Source organism: Macrotis lagotis, chromosome X (assembly GCF_037893015.1).
Source record: "Macrotis lagotis isolate mMagLag1 chromosome X, bilby.v1.9.chrom.fasta, whole genome shotgun sequence".
In the NCBI taxonomy this organism is placed as follows: domain Eukaryota; kingdom Metazoa; phylum Chordata; class Mammalia; order Peramelemorphia; family Peramelidae; genus Macrotis; species Macrotis lagotis.
The window spans coordinates 622,563,967-622,580,291 of record NC_133666.1 but is presented as its reverse complement, the minus strand read 5'-3'; the positions used below and the strand labels follow the sequence as shown (position 1 = coordinate 622,580,291).

The following is a 16,325-nucleotide window of genomic DNA, read 5'->3' as shown; positions in this document are numbered from 1 at the left end:
TACCTAGCTGTGTGACCTTGGGCAAGTCACGTACTCCACTGCCTGCCAAAAACAAAAAAAAAATGATGGAGCTATACTTGTAATATTTATTTATTCATTTTTTAAAACTTATTATACCATTTATGAAATACTACATTTTAATTCCTTTGTTTTGTTATTTCAGTAAACAAACATATAACATAAAAAGTGCCATCCAATCAGGGGGTGACAAGCTGTCATTTTTTTTCTACTTTGTGTTATGCCCAGAATTTTAGATATTATGAATGTGTTAGTGTTCCCTGAACATTGAAATCAATAGAAAGTTGGTACACAATGAACCAATAGAAATAGATTTTAAGGGTTATCTTATCACCCATTTCAGAAGCCATGGAAGTAGAAGGAAAAAAAGAGCTAGAATAGGTAGAGTGAATTTTGGTTCCGTATATGTTCCAATATTGGCTGCTGTGGTCATGTGGCAGCTTTCACTCCATAAGAATATATTTGCTTATTGTGAGTGATATAACAATCTAGTTTCATGCCCATCTTTTTTTGTTATTGAGTATTAAATGCAAGAAATATTAAAATGGGGCAACTAGGTGGTGCAGTGGATAGAGAATTGGCCCTAGAGTCAGGAGTACCTGAGTTCAAATCCAGCCTCAGACACTTAATAATTACCTAGTTGTGTGGCCTTGGGCAAGTCACTTAACCCCATTGCCTTGCAAAAACTAAAAAAAAATATTAAACTACTATTCAGTATATTTTTTGTATACTTAAAATGGTCATTAAGGCAGAGAACCAGTTGTCAATTTATTTGAATCCCATCACTGGGCAGGGACACTGAACACTCTTTGTCCTGGATCTATGTTGTTGGGTTGGGTTCAGTCCTGTGCAAATGAATCTCTATGGAGAAGAGGCTGACTATTTTTTTCCCCACATAATCTGACTCACTAACAAACTTTCACCTTGAAGATTATAAGGAATAAGATTTATTTTTTACAAATCTTGTGCTCCCTAAAAGGGCAATTTAACAAATGTATTCAAGGTACAATATCACTCAGGAATGGGAAAAGCAATTTATTCCCTCTCCAAAAAAAAATGAATGCTGCATAATTATAATCTTGTACTAATTGAATGATTACAACAGAATCCCATACCTTAGTCCAGAATGCTACTATTTATTTTTAAGTTAGATTTCTTTTTTTAATATTTTATTTTTCCCAATTACATATTAAGTCAATTTTTGGCTTCATTTTTCTTATTTAGCATTTTATTTTTCCAAATTATATATGTAAACAATTTTAGCATTATTTTTTCAATATTTGAGTATGAAATTCTCTCCTTCACCTCTGCCTCTCCCTTTGAGAACCAAGCAAGTTGATCATATATGTCACATTGTTAAAGAAAACAGACAAAATAACACCCAAGAAAAATAAAGAAAAAGTATCTTTGATCTCTATTCAGGCCTTACCATTCTCTGGAGATGGAGATCACTTTCCTTATCAGTCTTTCAGAATTGCCTTGGATCTTTGTATTGCTGAGTTACAATAGATCATCATGCAATATTGCTGTAACTATGTACAATGTTCTGCTCAGTTCATCTAAGTATTCTGAAAGCATCCTATTTGTCATTTCTTATAGAACAATAGTATTCCAACACAATCATTTATCACAACTTTTTAATCATTTCCTAATTGGTAATACCCCCTTAATTTCTAATTATTTTCCATTATAAAATGAACTCAGTAGAGATTTTAGTATAATATATAGTTCCTTTGTATTTTTACTTTTATTTTTTGTTTGTGATATAGACCTGGTACTACTATTGTTTGGTCAAAGGAAATGCATGGTTTTGTAGCTTTTTGTATAGTTCAGAGTCTGATTCTAAATTGCTCTCCAGAATGGTCAAATTCATTCCAATTCCACTAACAGTGAATTAAAGTTTTAATTTTCCTTCATCTCTCTCAACATTTGTTTTTCTCTTCTGTCCTATTAGTCAATCCAATAGATGTGAGATAGTACCTCAGACATTTTCATTTCAATTTCTCCAATCAATAGTGATTAGAGTACTTTTGTATATGATTGTAGATAGTTTTGATTACTTTGTCTGAAAATACCTGTTCATATCCTTTGATCATTTAACAATTGAGGAATGGTTCTTATTTCTACAAATTTAACTTGCTTTTCTATATTTTTTAGAATTTAAGTCTTGATCAAAAAATCTTCCTATAATTTTTTTTACAATAATCTTTGCCAACTATTTGTTTCCCTCCATCCAACTTTTCCCCTGATTATTCTATTCTCTCCTTTCATCCTGTCCAGGCTCAAAAGTGCTTTGCCTCTTACTTTTACCTCCCCCAATCTATCCTTTTTTCTGGTCTCTTATATATCTTATTCCATTCCCCACCTACTTTCCTTTATGATAAGATAGACTTCTGTACCCAAGTAATTATGTATGTTATTCCAATTCCAATGAGAGTAAGCTTCAGATACTCATCTTTCCCTCCACAGTAAAATCTTTCTGATCCCTTTTATCAGAAAATTCTCCTCATTCTATCTCTACATTTCCCCTTCTCCCAGTGCATTCTTCTTTCCACTCTCTTGATTTTAATTTTTTAGATAAACATCACATCATATTCAACTTACACCTGTGTTTTCTCTATATATACACCTTCTAAGGTCCCTAATAATGAGAAAGTTTTTGGTAGTGACAAAGTAGCAAGGTTAACAGTTTTTATGGAATCCCTCATGATCTCACTTTCTTGTTTATCTTTTTATGTTTGTTTAATGTCTTGTACATGAAGAGTCAAATTTTCTATTCTGTTCTGGTCTTTTCATCTAGAAATTTAAAAGTTCTCTGTTTTATTGGATTTCCTTTTTTGAAATTTTTTACTTTGTCTTTCTGGTAGATGATTATGGGTTATAATCCTAACTCTGTTGCCCTTTAGAATATCATATTCCAATCTCTCTGAATCTTTCTTTAATGAAGAAATGGCTAAATCTTCTATTATCATGTATGAAGTTCCATGATAATTATTGTTTCCTTTATTTCCTTACAAATTTTCTCCTTGATCTGGAAGGTCTGTAATTTGGCTATATTATTCCTGGGAGTTTCTATTTTTTGGATCACTTCTAAAAGGGCATCAGTGGATTTTTTCCAATTTGATTTTTCCCTCTGGTACTAGAATATCAGCACAGTTTTATGTGAAAGATGATATCTAGGCTCTTTTTTTGATCATCACTTTCAGTTAGTACAATGATTTTTTTTAGGTTTTTTGCAAGGCAATGGGATTAAGTGGCTTGCCCAAGGCCACACAACTAGGCAATCATTAAGTGTCTGAGGCTGGATTTGAACTCAGGTACTCCTGACTCCAGGGCTGGTGCTCTATCCACTGCACCACCTAGCTGCCCCATTGTTGTGGCTTGCTTCCTTGGTGCCCACAGAGGTGACCTCCCTCCAGGAGGGGAGCTGAGAATAAGGAGTCAAGCCACTACTGCGTTATGCCTCCAGCTCAATTTTGTTACTGCTTAGCTATTACACGTATATACTGTTAGGTCTTCTGGTATAGAACAAAGAATAATGAGGGAATGGGGGTGAAAGCACTGTGTACGTGCAGGGTCTTGCATTACAGGATAGGAGGGTACATTACAGGATAGGGAGGAGATGATAAGGCACAGCTGTGTCTAGTGCGGGCAGAATGTCCAGCTCCCAAGGACTCCGGCTCCCAAGGACTCCAGCTCACCTTATCTCTCAGGGCAGCTTGCCAGCTCCTGAGACTGTCCAGGTGGTGCTTTACTTGGAGATGATTTGTGTCAGGGCTGTTAGAATAGCCTGTGTACCCACATATCCTCCTTGTTTTTCATTTAGGGCCAGGGGACCTGGATAGTCATAATAAACACTGAGTAGGGAACTGACGTGAAATACATAGGGGCTTTTACACAGGGTCCAGGGTATCTGTGGAGACCAGAAGCAAGGGGAGTGTCCAGTGTCAGGGAGAAAAGGGCATGGGTGGTGTGTGGAGTTTGATCCTCATAGCAGAGGAGTCAAAGGAGAAAAAGTCCCCTTGGAATGAGAGGGTTAGTGGGACCCAGTATGGATATGCAAAGGACCAACAGAATTGGAAACTTTAAGAGTCATGGGATACAGTGTGGCTGCTTGTCCTTCTGGTGAGATTGTGGGGAGACCCATGGTTCCACTACTGGCAAAGAGAACAGGGAAGAGAGATGCATCATAAAAGAATCTGGGGGAGTAGGGATAAGTGCACACTGAGGGGGTGACCCATGCTTTGGGGGTAACATAGTAAGAAGGAGTTGGTGAAGAGACAAGTGTCCTCTAAGTTTAAAGTCCATAGCTCTTTTTGCCAAGGTGAGGAACTCATCCTGGAGTGCTGCAGAGAGGTTGGGGAGGATCATCTTCTCCCCCTCAGTCCTCTGTGTCTCAGGTGTCATCTACTGTTGTTTAGAGACATTCTTTGCATTCCTTTGGTCAGGGCTGCTACAGAGCTAGGTGGTCTGGGGGCTGTTGCTGCTGCTGCTTGTCAATCAGATCAGATGGTCGGGAATCTATAGCTGGGCGGTGCAATCTGTGGGAAAAACACAAGCAAACCCTCTCCCTTGCTTTAGAATGGGGGAGGAAGGGAAGTGGGCGAGGACCAAGGCTAGGGCTTGCAATTCTGCTCCTTGCACAGACTGGGTGTGAGGGCTCCTGGGAGTGAATAAAACAGATCCATTACTGTAGATTACATAGCCCAGGTGCTTTCGGTTTGAGTCTGTAAAGGCTACATAAACCTGTGGAATGGGGGGGGGGGGGCGGGAAATGAGAAGGGGTGTGTGCTGATGGGGAATGCTAAAATCCCCTTGAGGAGAGGGGAGGGTGGGTAATGATTGTCAATAGACCCAGCAAAAATCTCTCATCTGACAGGCATCCAGGTAATCGTTAGCTGCTGCTGAGGGGGCAGGGGGGAGCATCTTGATGTTTGGGGGAAGGCTGGATCCAGCCGTCTTCCCAAGGCAACTCAGGGTAAAGAAGAGGAGGCTTTGGGGAGGTGGTTTGTCAGGCGGAGGATCCAGGGAGGGCTTAGGAGGAGGGGGGCGAGTGGATTTCTCATCAGTTTGAGTGCCCTCATCTCAGACCTCAGTGAGGTGGCACAGGCTCTCTGCTCTGGCCTTTTCTGCATCTAAAGCTGCCTACAAAATATCTTGAGGCTTTTCCTCTCTCCCTGAAAGGTAGGCATGTATTGCAGTGATAATAGGATAGAAGGGTAGCAGGGGAGAAAAGTCACCACGGACCTCAGCTCTGCAGGCACGTGTCAAAACATACCCCCAAACATCAGGATCCAGGATGTGGCCATCTTCAATCCAGGGGGCCAAAACAAAAACTGCCTGGAGTGTTATCTTACATTCTTTTTCGGTGCATTTCAGGCAATGGGAACTTAGGAGTTGTTTAAGAATATGTACTTGTGTATCTTTGGAAGAAGGGGGAAGATTCCCCATTAGGATAAGGGACTACAGGGGACTCTAGAAGCCATGGAGCCGCTGGGGCAGGGGGACCATCGAGAGACCAGCCTGAATGGAGAACTTACCTTGGCCAGCAAGGAGGAGTGCGAGTCCTGAAGTGTCCTTGGGGGGGGGGGGGCGGAATCCCGAGTTTCGACACCATTTGTTGTGGCTTGCTTCCTTGAGGCCCACAGCGGCAACCTCCCTCCAGGAGGGGAGCTGAGAATAAGGAGTCAAGCCACTACTGCCTTATGCCTCCAGTTCAATTTTATTACTGCTTAGCTACTACATATATATACTGTTAGGTCTTCCAGGGTAGAACAACGAATAATGAGGGAATGGGGGGTATTAGCATTGTGTACTGCAGGGTCTTGCATTACAGGATAGGGGAGTATGTTAGGAAGGAGATGATAAGGCACAGCTGTGTCTAGTGCCCTTGGTCAGTGGGGCAGAATGTCCAGCTCCCAAGGACTCTAACTCACCTTATCTCTCAGGGCAGCTTGCCAGCTCCTGAGACTGTCCAGGTGGAGGTTTACTTGGAGATGATTTGTGTCATGGATGTTAGAATAGCCTGTGTACCCACACCCCATCAGTTGTTTTTCCAATGAGATATTGCAAATGTTATTCTATTTTATCCTTCTGATTTTGTTTTACTATTTCTTGATGTGTCAAAGTGATTAGCATTCACTAGCCCAGTTCTAATTTTTGAGGACTTATTTTCTTCATTGAGTTTTTGTATCTCTTTCATTAGACCAATTTTGTTGTTTAAGGAGTTCTTGTCAATGAATTTCAGGTAATTCTTTTTCCATTTGGACAATTCTATTTTTTCAAGGCATTATTCTCTTCTTTGGATTTTTGTGCCTCTTGAATCATTTGGCATATTCAGTATTTTAAGATATTCAGTGTATGCCTACTTTACTAAGCAGTTGGCTCTTTTTTCATATTTTTTGCATCAATCTCATTCTTCTTCCCAAATTTTTCCTCTATTTATCTTACTTGATTTAAAAATCCTTTTTGAGGTCTTCTTGACATAGGGACAGTTCAGATTTTTTTTGAGGCTTGGGATGTGGAAGCTCTTAATAAACCCCACATGGGAAACTTGTTGACCTAATATCAGAAAAAATAACACAAAAAAATGCAATGTAGACCTTGTGATCATGGAGACTTGGTGGGAAATAAGTAATAATCAATTACCCAAGTTAACTACACAATACAACTTGAAACAGTCCTCATGCTTCAAATCTAGAATAGAAGAGAAAGTTGGGAAATCATAAGCTTGCTTTTTTTCTTTGGAGGAGTGATCAGTTCTTCTGACTCAGCAATCAAAGAATGCTCATACTTTTTTTTACCATTGCAAGCCCTTCAGTGATGAGTCATCCTTAGCTTGATGCAACATTGCTTCTTGAACTTCCATGTTGTCACTTAGAAATAGGAAAAAATAGGAATAACTACTGAGCATGTCCTGTGGTGGGAGATGGGCAATGTGTTGTCTGGCTATTGGCTAATATTGGAAAAATGACTGAAATAAAAAGGAAGCACAAATCTGAGTGAAAGTTGACTAGAATGTGCAGGAAGCAGGGGTGTTAGGACCAAAAACCATGATGGATGTATAGAGCAAAGTCAACCTGCAAGCAAGTGAATCCTATATATATCATATACACCTTTATACATTTCACTATATTCCACTAAAACTGAACTACCACTTGATCTGAAACTGATATTATTCTCTCATTGCCAAGACTTTATTCATTCTGTCCTCTGTGGATGGAAGATGCCTTTTTTCCCTCTATACTCAGAAAACTTGAGCTTTCTTTAAGGCTCATTTCAGATAATAACACATGTGACACTTCTCTGATTTCTTCCAGTGTTAAGTGCTCTATCCCTCAAACTGATTTTTATACATGTGGTAGTAGAAAATTTCCAGGAGTTATGCTACCTTTCTTGATATAAATGAAGCCATATTAGAATGAGCCTCCATTTTAGAATAAATAGTTACATCCACTCTGGAAGCAGAGTCCTACTTGAACAAGTTAAAATCAAGTCATAGCCTAGGAAGAAGAGCAAGTCACAGGAAAAAATCTGAAGATAGAAAGTTACTGTGGTGACAAGGAAGTTCAAAAACACATCAAAGCAACTACATTCATAGGCTCCAATAAAAATATGAATTTATCCTAGGCCAATGAGGGAGTTCAAAAAGGATTTTGAAAATAAATTAAAAGAAGTAGAGGAAAAATACAGAAGAGAAATAAGAATGATGCAAGGAAATCATGAAAAACAAGCCATGAACTTGGTAAAGGAGACACAAAAAAAAATGCTGAAGAAGACAGCACCTTAAAAAATATACTAAGTTCAAAAGGTAAAGTAGGTCCAAAAAGTCAATAAGAATGCCCTAGAAAGCAGAATTGGCCAAATGAAAAAAGAGGTGCAAAAATTCACTGAAGAAAAACACCTTAGTATTAGAAGTGGTGAAAGAGAAAAGAAAGAACAAAAACTTACTGAAGGAAATAATTTCTTAAAAATTAGAAATGAGTAAATGGAAAGAAATGATATTATGAGAAATTATGAAGTAATACAACAAAAACAAACAAAAAAATTGATGTCAAACTGAAATATGCCATTGGAAAAACAGCTGACCTGGAAAATAGATTTAGGAGAGATAATTTGATAGTTTAATAATTATTGAACTATATAAAAGCCACAATCAAAAAAAGAACCTAGATATCAGTTTTAAAAAAATCATTAAGGAAAACTGCCTTGATAGTCTAGAATCAAAGGGTAAAATAGAAACTGAAAGAATACACATATCAACTACTGAAAGACATCATCCCCAAATGTAACCTAATTCCAGAGCTCCCAGATCAAGGAAAAAATCATTACAAGCAGCCAGAAAGAAAAAATTCAAGAAAGTGGAATCACAGGCAGGATAATACAAGATTTAGTAGCTTCTGCATTAAAGCATCATAGGGCTTGTAATTTGATATTCTGGAAGGCAAAATCAATTACCCAGGAAAACTGAGCATATTCTTTCAGGGGAAAAGAATGATATTTTCTGTTGAAAAGACCAGAGCTAAATAGAAAATTTGATCTTTAAATACAAGGTACAAGAGATGCATAACAAGAAAGGAAATCATAAGGAAATTAATGAAGACAAATTTTTTGTTTCTATATGATAAATTATGACAATGTTCTCATTCTTAGGACAGATTGGGGAAAGGGGGTAATCAGAAACAAAACACTTTTGAGGAGGGATAAGGTGAAAGAGAGAGAGAATAGAATAAATAAGGATGTAGGGAAATATAGTTAGCAATAGTAACTGTAAAAAAAATTGAAGCAAGTTTCTCTGTTAAAGGCCTTATTTCTTTGACCTGAGTAAAATTTACAAAAATAAGAGCTATTCTTGAATTTATTAATGATCTAAGGATATGAACAGTTTTCAGATGAGGTTATTAATGCTATCTATAGCCACATAAAAATCTATAGCCACATTATTGATTGGAGAAATGCTAATTAAATTCTAAGGTATTTCCTTATACTTATTGTATTGGGCAATAGGAAAAAAGGAAAAGGACAAATGTTGGAGAAGTGGAAAAAATGAGACATTAATGCACTATTTGTGGAATTGTAAACATTCAACCATTCTGGAGAATTTGGAACTTTACCCAAACAGCTCTAAAGTCATGTGTACTCTTTGACCAGTAATGCCACTACTAGGTTTATATTCCAAAAGATATGAAAACACAAAATAAAAAAGACATATATGTACTAGGATATTTGTGGCAGTTCTTTTTCTAATACCAAGAAAGTGGAAATTGAGGGTTGCCCATCAATTGGGGAAGGGCTGAACAAATTATGGAGTGTGATTATGATGGAATGCTATTCTATTATAAAAGATGACGAGCAGGATACTCTCAAAAAAAACTTCAAAAGACTTACATGAGCTGATGCAAAGTGAAACTGTGTACAAAGTAGCAGCAGTACTATAGAAGGATCAGCTTTGAAGCTTTTCTCAGCAATTCAATAACTCAAGGCACCTCTAAAAGACTGATGATGCCGAATGTTATACATCCCCAGAGAAAGAGCCACTAATTTTCATACCATAGATAGAAGCATACTTTTGTTCATTTAGTCTTCTTGTTATGGGAAGGGCAGTCAATGTTTTCTTTCACAACCTGCATATTATGGATATGTTTTGCAAGACTATTCATTTATAACATATAACAAATTACTTGCATTTAAAATGAGGGCAGTTGGAAAGGGAGGAAGGGAGAGAATTTGAAATGAAGTTTTAATAAAGTTGAAAACTTTTTACATGTAACTAGGGAAAATAAACTACTAAATAAAATAATTTTTAAAAGAAGAAATAAAAGGATCACTTTTCCAACTGAGTGGAATAAAGACGGTGGCGGGGGGAGTTGTAGGAAGAAGACCAACAGGTTATTGACCCTAGTGAGAGATACTTAGACTACTTCAGGATAATGGCCTTGTCAGAGAAGAGAAGAGATTTTATAGGACAGATGTTATAAATGTAACATTAACAAGTCTATGTTGGTGGATAGAGAGAGAAAGGAGAAGATGACAGTTCATGAGGCTGGATGACTGGGAGGACTTCTAGAGTAATGAGGAAATTAGAGAAAGGGAAGGATCTAGAGGCAAAGATAATGAATTAAATTTTAGACAGAAAAGATTAAGATATCTATAGGACATACACATTTCAGATGTCCATTAGACAACTAGAGATGAGGAACTAAGGATGATTTGGTTAGGGATATGTAAACAGATTTGAGAATCATACACATAGAGGTAATAATTGAATGCATGGAAGCTGATGAGATCATCAAGTAAAGTAGCAAAAAGGAAAAAGAAAAGGTTAAGGTCCCAGAACAGGAATTTGTGGATACCCATAATTATCAGATATGGCCTGAAAATATGGCCTGAAAAAAAGAGTTTCAAGTTGAAGAAGGAAGTGATAGTGTCAAAGGTTGCAGAGAAGTCAATCAGGATTCAATTTAATGTCATTAGATTTGTCCTTTGAAAGATAATTAGTAACTTCAGAATAAATAGTTTCAGTTGAATTATTAAATCAGAAGCCAGACTGTAGAGAGAGGTAAGAAGAAAATGAAAGGAAAAGAGGTGGAAGAACCTCTTGCAGATGACCTTCTCAAGCATTTTAGTGCCAAAAGGAAGGAAAGCCATGGAACAATCGCTAAGAGTTGGACAGATCAAGAGACTTTTGAGGATGAAGAAATATAAACACATTTATAAGCTGGAGGGAAGCAGCCAATTGACAGGGAAGATAAGTGAGGGAATGGTGATCAGAGGGGCTAATTCACTGGATAATACAGAATAGAATGGGATCACTTGTGTCTGAAGAAGAGTTGGCTTTGGCAATGAGAAGGCCATTTTATTGTATGAGATAAAAGTTAAGGAGATAATAGCTCATGTGAGCCTTTTAGTTGTTAAGGAAGGGAGAAGAATGTGAAGAAAAGAGTGGTCTCTCTTTGACTTTCATAAACTGTCCTCCTCCCAGCCCGGTCTGAGTCAAGTCCACTGCCTTACTTAACACCTTATATTCTCAAACCCTCCACTTAGTTCATTATTACAAGAATCCCCCTTTCCTTTCATCCTCTTCTATTCCTGCATCACCCTTAATTCAGAATTTGTGTTCCTTGATTTGTCCCTCACTAGTTGGCTGAAAAGATAATTCATCCTGTTATAGTAAAATGCACATCCAGTCAAAAATTACCTCATAGTCAAGGCAACAGACTGATTGAGTGCGATGTTTCCTTCGTTGACAGAAATATACTAGTTGATATACAGAGGGAATGATATTTGTAAGTACCAGTAAAGCTATTGATAGCCAAAATTTCCACTCTTTCCAAAGTGATGTTTCATCAAAAAGAATTCCTGCATAGGAGAAAGGAGCTATGTATGAGCTGATATTGAGGAGAAACAGGTATCCCTTCCCTTGGGAAGAAGGGTTCGAACTATCTGTTTCTGGTCCATTGATAGCCCTGCCCCCTTTGGCCTCCCTATCTAGGATACAAATGTGCCTTATGTGCCACACTCTATTTTAGCTAATTCATTCTCAAAAGGATGACAGACCTCTATACTTTAGGTAAAGACATAGAAGAGGGCAGGGAGACCTAGCACTGAAAGTTACATAGGAACTTAGTGGATCAAGATTGTGTGGAGACCAGTAAATTTGGATAATTTTTTTTAAGGGTGAGGGAAAATTCAGGGTCTGAATTGCAAAGAATAAGTCACACACAGTGAATACAGGACACATTCCTAAGGAAGACTACACATGGATAGGGAAACACAAAAGGGTCAGAGCAATGCAAACATTGGGACCCAATAAGGAGTCTGGGCAGTACATACTAAGGGGCACACAGATTGGGGGCTGAGAAGCACACACAGATCAGATTATATTAAGCAAGGAGAAGTAAGGATTGCACAGAGACTGAGGGACTCTCAGATTCTAAGCAGCTTGGAGGCTGCAAACTTGCATTTTATTAGCATCTCATAATTTGATCACATTACTACTCACCTTATCCCATTCTTACCTCTACATCTGTGCCGCAGCCATAAGAAACAAATGGCCATTTCGATTTCCAATGTAGAAATCATAAGCAAAAGTCCACTAATCTCACCCATCCAGGGACTTGACCTACGAAAATAGACTGACAGAAGTTCCCAACCCTGAGAGCATGGTTGTGATCTTGTTTTTTCTGCTGCCCCACCTTCTTATAGCAAGGTTTAAGTATAACTTGAATGTTTTCAAGGGTATAGCATCCTTAGCAGCTGTCCCCATCTAGGATAAAAGATGAAACATAATCCCTGTAACCAAAACTAAATTTCATACACACACACACACACACACACACACACACACACACACACATATATATATACTTATAAAGAACATATAAATTTCATATATATATATATATTTATAAATAACAGTATGTTTACTTTTCTATCATGTCATCACTCCTTAATGGCAAATATTCCTTCAATTTAAACCTTTCTTATTCCTGCTCCTTAATTCACAAATTGTTTTCATTTTAGATGTTTCTCTCTCTTATTCTTCTACTTTTTCCCACTCAGTAGGATCTGGCTGCTCCTCATGTATATTTCATTCTTTGGATGGTCTTTCCTTACCCTCATGTTCCATATGATTTCAAACATTCTAATACCTAATCTGGGCACCTTTCTACTGTACCTCTCCATCCATTTTCCAACTTTTTACAAGTTTGCTTGCAGTGCATACATTCCTAAACTTTAGCTCTTAGAATCATTAAGGGTTTTTTTTGTTTCAAATATCAACTCAATTGCCAATTTCCACAAGCCATCTCAGTTTTGTATCTATGACTCACTCTCACAAAGACTGTTAGCTCTATGAAGGCAAATACAAATTACTGAGTTACCAAGGGCAAGTACCAAGTAATGAAGATGTCAACTTTTTTTTCTTCAGTTCATGCTACAAACCAAAACATTAACCAGCTCATAAAAATCCTGATTAAGTTGCAGTTTTTCAATTGCTTTGAAAATCAAAAATGATATTCAGACTATGATCTTACAAACCAACAAGGATTATAACTGAGGAAGAGGAAGGAGATAGTTGGTTTTTTTTAAATCCCATAAAGCCTAGTGCATGCTTTGCATCAACATATGATGAAAGAATGGTTGGGCAAAAAAAAGTCTTTGAGATGGGAGTAGGGGGAAATCAGCAGGTCACATGACTACAAAGGTAGTTGAAAGAAGCAGGTTTCTATGGGTGAATATTGAGGAACCCTGAACATAGAGTATCTGTCGGAGACAAGGTATAACACTTGACCAAGGAATGGAAACAAGGTAAAATGCTCCCCAAATTCATATCCTTTCCTGGAGCAGATATGTTAATGAGAAAAATAGAAAGCCCTTGCCCCCTTTTACCCTCATAATTACCTTGGAATAGCAGCATGTAAAATAAAAATATTACATATAATATAAACCAAAAAGTACCGATGAAGAAAAAATGTGTTGGTGGCAACATCTGTGACACAATTCCTTCACCTAAAACATAATTGAACATAAGTCTCAGGACCAAAATAATATTGTATCAATCCTTGCACCAGCTTCCCTCCCTACTGGCCACACTCATACCCCAACTGAGCAGAGGGCAAGGTTATCTCTATAGCCAATTTCTGGACTGCTCTGGTCCTTGCAGCTCTCTGTTCAGCTCTGTATCCCACAGAAGACATTCCTAAGATTACCAAACCTATATCCCCTTTCTCCATCCCATGTCAGGACACTTTACCTGTGGTTAGCCCTATCTAGCTGTGAGACACATTATTCGACTGCATTGACTGTATCAGGAAATATGCAGAAGACTGGGAACTGATTTTGGGGATGTTTGGACTGTTCTTACATTCACAAATCCTTCCAGTTGGAAGGGAACTCACATCTTATTAAACACTTGAATCAGACTCTGCCTTAAAACTCTTCTACAGTGGTCATCCAGCTTTTGCTAAAAGTCTCACAGGAAAAAGTAGCCAACCAACTCTATGTGAAGTTCTCTTTCATTTTGACATTAGTCCAATTACTAGACAGTATTTTTCCTTTACATCAAGCCAAAACTTATTCTTCTGAACCTAATATTTAAAGGGACAAATTCTTATGAAGCCCAGCTTCTGAGGGCATCTGAATGGGAAGAGGCATCTTGATATCTCTTTCCCCCAGAGCTAACTTGAAACTGAAGAGACATTATTACTGTCTCTAGTGTACATGCTTTTCCTTCTTTTGGATAAAGAATCTTCAAGATGTTTATGAACTTGTGAACTTCAAAAGACACAAGCAGAGCATCTGAGACCTAGGGTCCTTCCAAGCATTTGCTTGTAGTCAGACACACACACACACACACACACACACACATACATACACACACAAATCCAAAGTCCCAAGAAAACTAAAGAATTTAAACTGGTAAAGGTATATTCACCCATTCATGGAATAAATCACATTTGCAAGTCAATTTACTTCATCAGTGCTATAGAGAACTTTCATTGATTTGAGCCTATTCTCCCTATAGTCTGTAATAACTGAGATGGTATAGCAAAAAGTGTCTCCCAAGGAGGAAATATTTATAATGCTGTTCTTGCAACATTGTAGTAAATATTCCTGTGGAAAGGTTGATATTAATTGATTAAATAGAACTTGGATGCTAATCACTGGCAATTAATGATGGTGACTCTGAAAGCATTGGGGAAAGGAACTCCACTGTTCCTCAAAATTAGCCTATTCTTCTGAGAGGAGATGTAGCCAGCCTTACTCTGGGAGATTAAGATGAGAAAATAACTATTTACTTATCCTATGATGATAGATTTAGTACAGATGAGAAAATTGAGAAACACTAAAGCAAAATGATTTTCTAGGTTTACATAGATAATAAAAAAGCAAAATTGATTAGATTTGTTTCATTTGTGCTCCTAATAGAAAATTAGTGGCAATGAGTGAAAGCTTCAGAAAGGATAATTTAAACTTGATGTCAACAAAAAAAAATTATTAATGACTAAATTTATCCAGAAGTAGAAAGGGCCTGATCCCACCGTGGGACAGGATGTCTTCTCATTCGTTATCTTTAAGCAAAGGTTGAAAGTTCTATCCAATGTAACAAGCATTCATTAAACTTCTTCCATATGCAAGGTGCAAGTCTAGGGACTAAGCATGCTGGTCCAATTAAAATAAAGTCAGGGAACATAGAAGTTTCTTGTTCAGAGAAGTGTTGGCTCACATGAACTTTTAGTTCCCTTCTAATTTGTCAATCCTGTAATTCTATTAATAACAGTGCTAACTTCTCCCCTCAGAGATGCAAAAACACGTGCAATTCAGGGTTCAACTCCTCACCTAAGACTTCCATATCAGCTTCCTCTAGGTGAAAACCATCCTCAAAGAGACATTTGTACCTTCCTGCATCCAAGAGTCTCACATTCCTGATCTTCAAGGTGACATTCCCATTTGTGATACCATCTCTCACCAGTTCAGTCCTCCCTTGGTAATCAGGGTCCTGGTCTCCAAAATGATCCTCCCCATCTCGATAGAGATGTATGACCCAAGTTGATTGCAACCAGACAATCTCCATGTGCTGAGTACTCTGAGGTGGGGAAAGGTAACATGATAGTTCTACCTCTCCCCCAAGCAAGGCCTGGATGGGTCTTGAAGGTCCAATCACTGAGAGCTGTTCTGTTTAATCAAACAGGAAGAAGAAACAGAGGGTCAGAGAAAAGAAGATAGAAGAATATACAAGGTTTATGCAAGGCATTGGTGAAGGATAGTACACTAAAATGGTATAGTGGAGAAGGAAACAAGAGTTTAAGTGAGCATGGGTAAAAAGTTAAATTAGCAACTAAAGGAGGATACAGTATACCAGAACATTGAGTAGATAATAGAAGAGAGAGAAAAGAGAAAAACTGAGAAAAATTCCATAGGATACTAAGAGAGAATGGTGGAATGATTTGGGAGGATAACAGATTGGAATAGAATCACTATATGTTAAAGAGAGAAGTAAATACCCTTACCTGTGGACACTGTTGGCTTCTTGAGAAGGAGGATGAAAACAATCACAAAATTAGAGAAAAAGAATCCTGAGAAATTCAGAAGCTCCATCATACCTGGGAAAGAACACAGGAAATGGAGAAGTATTAGTGATTGATGTGAATTTGGGCATAGAATGGTAAATAAATACGACAGAGGCATTGTGACAAGGAAAAAGGAAACCAGTGGCTAATTGTGATCAGTATCTCTGGCAGTGACAGAAAGACTATGACTGTTAAGAATATTAGAGATATTCTTGGACTAGGTCAGAACATCAGCAG

General features: G+C 37.7%; 2 protein-coding genes across 2 annotated transcripts in view; both read right to left on the bottom strand.

Annotated features, from left to right (window-relative positions):
* Window positions 1–4,425, bottom strand: part of LOC141499450 (uncharacterized) — a 57,889-nt gene extending 53,464 nt beyond the window's left edge. The window contains exon 1 of the mRNA XM_074202158.1: window positions 4,122–4,425. Within this exon, the coding sequence (XP_074058259.1) occupies window positions 4,122–4,425 (304 nt within the window). The remainder of the gene's footprint in view (window positions 1–4,121) is intronic.
* Window positions 4,426–4,471: 46 nt separating this feature from the next.
* On the bottom strand, window positions 4,472–16,119 carry LOC141499449 (uncharacterized). The gene is made up of 8 exons (XM_074202157.1): window positions 16,029–16,119; window positions 15,358–15,693; window positions 13,420–13,527; window positions 12,036–12,152; window positions 11,216–11,376; window positions 5,559–5,691; window positions 5,297–5,441; window positions 4,472–4,559 (listed from the first exon to the last, which is right to left on the bottom strand). The coding sequence occupies exons 1-8, from the start codon at window positions 16,117–16,119 to the stop codon at window positions 4,472–4,474; spliced, it is 1,179 nt and encodes a 392-aa protein (XP_074058258.1).
* Between the last annotated feature and the right edge of the window lie 206 nt (window positions 16,120–16,325).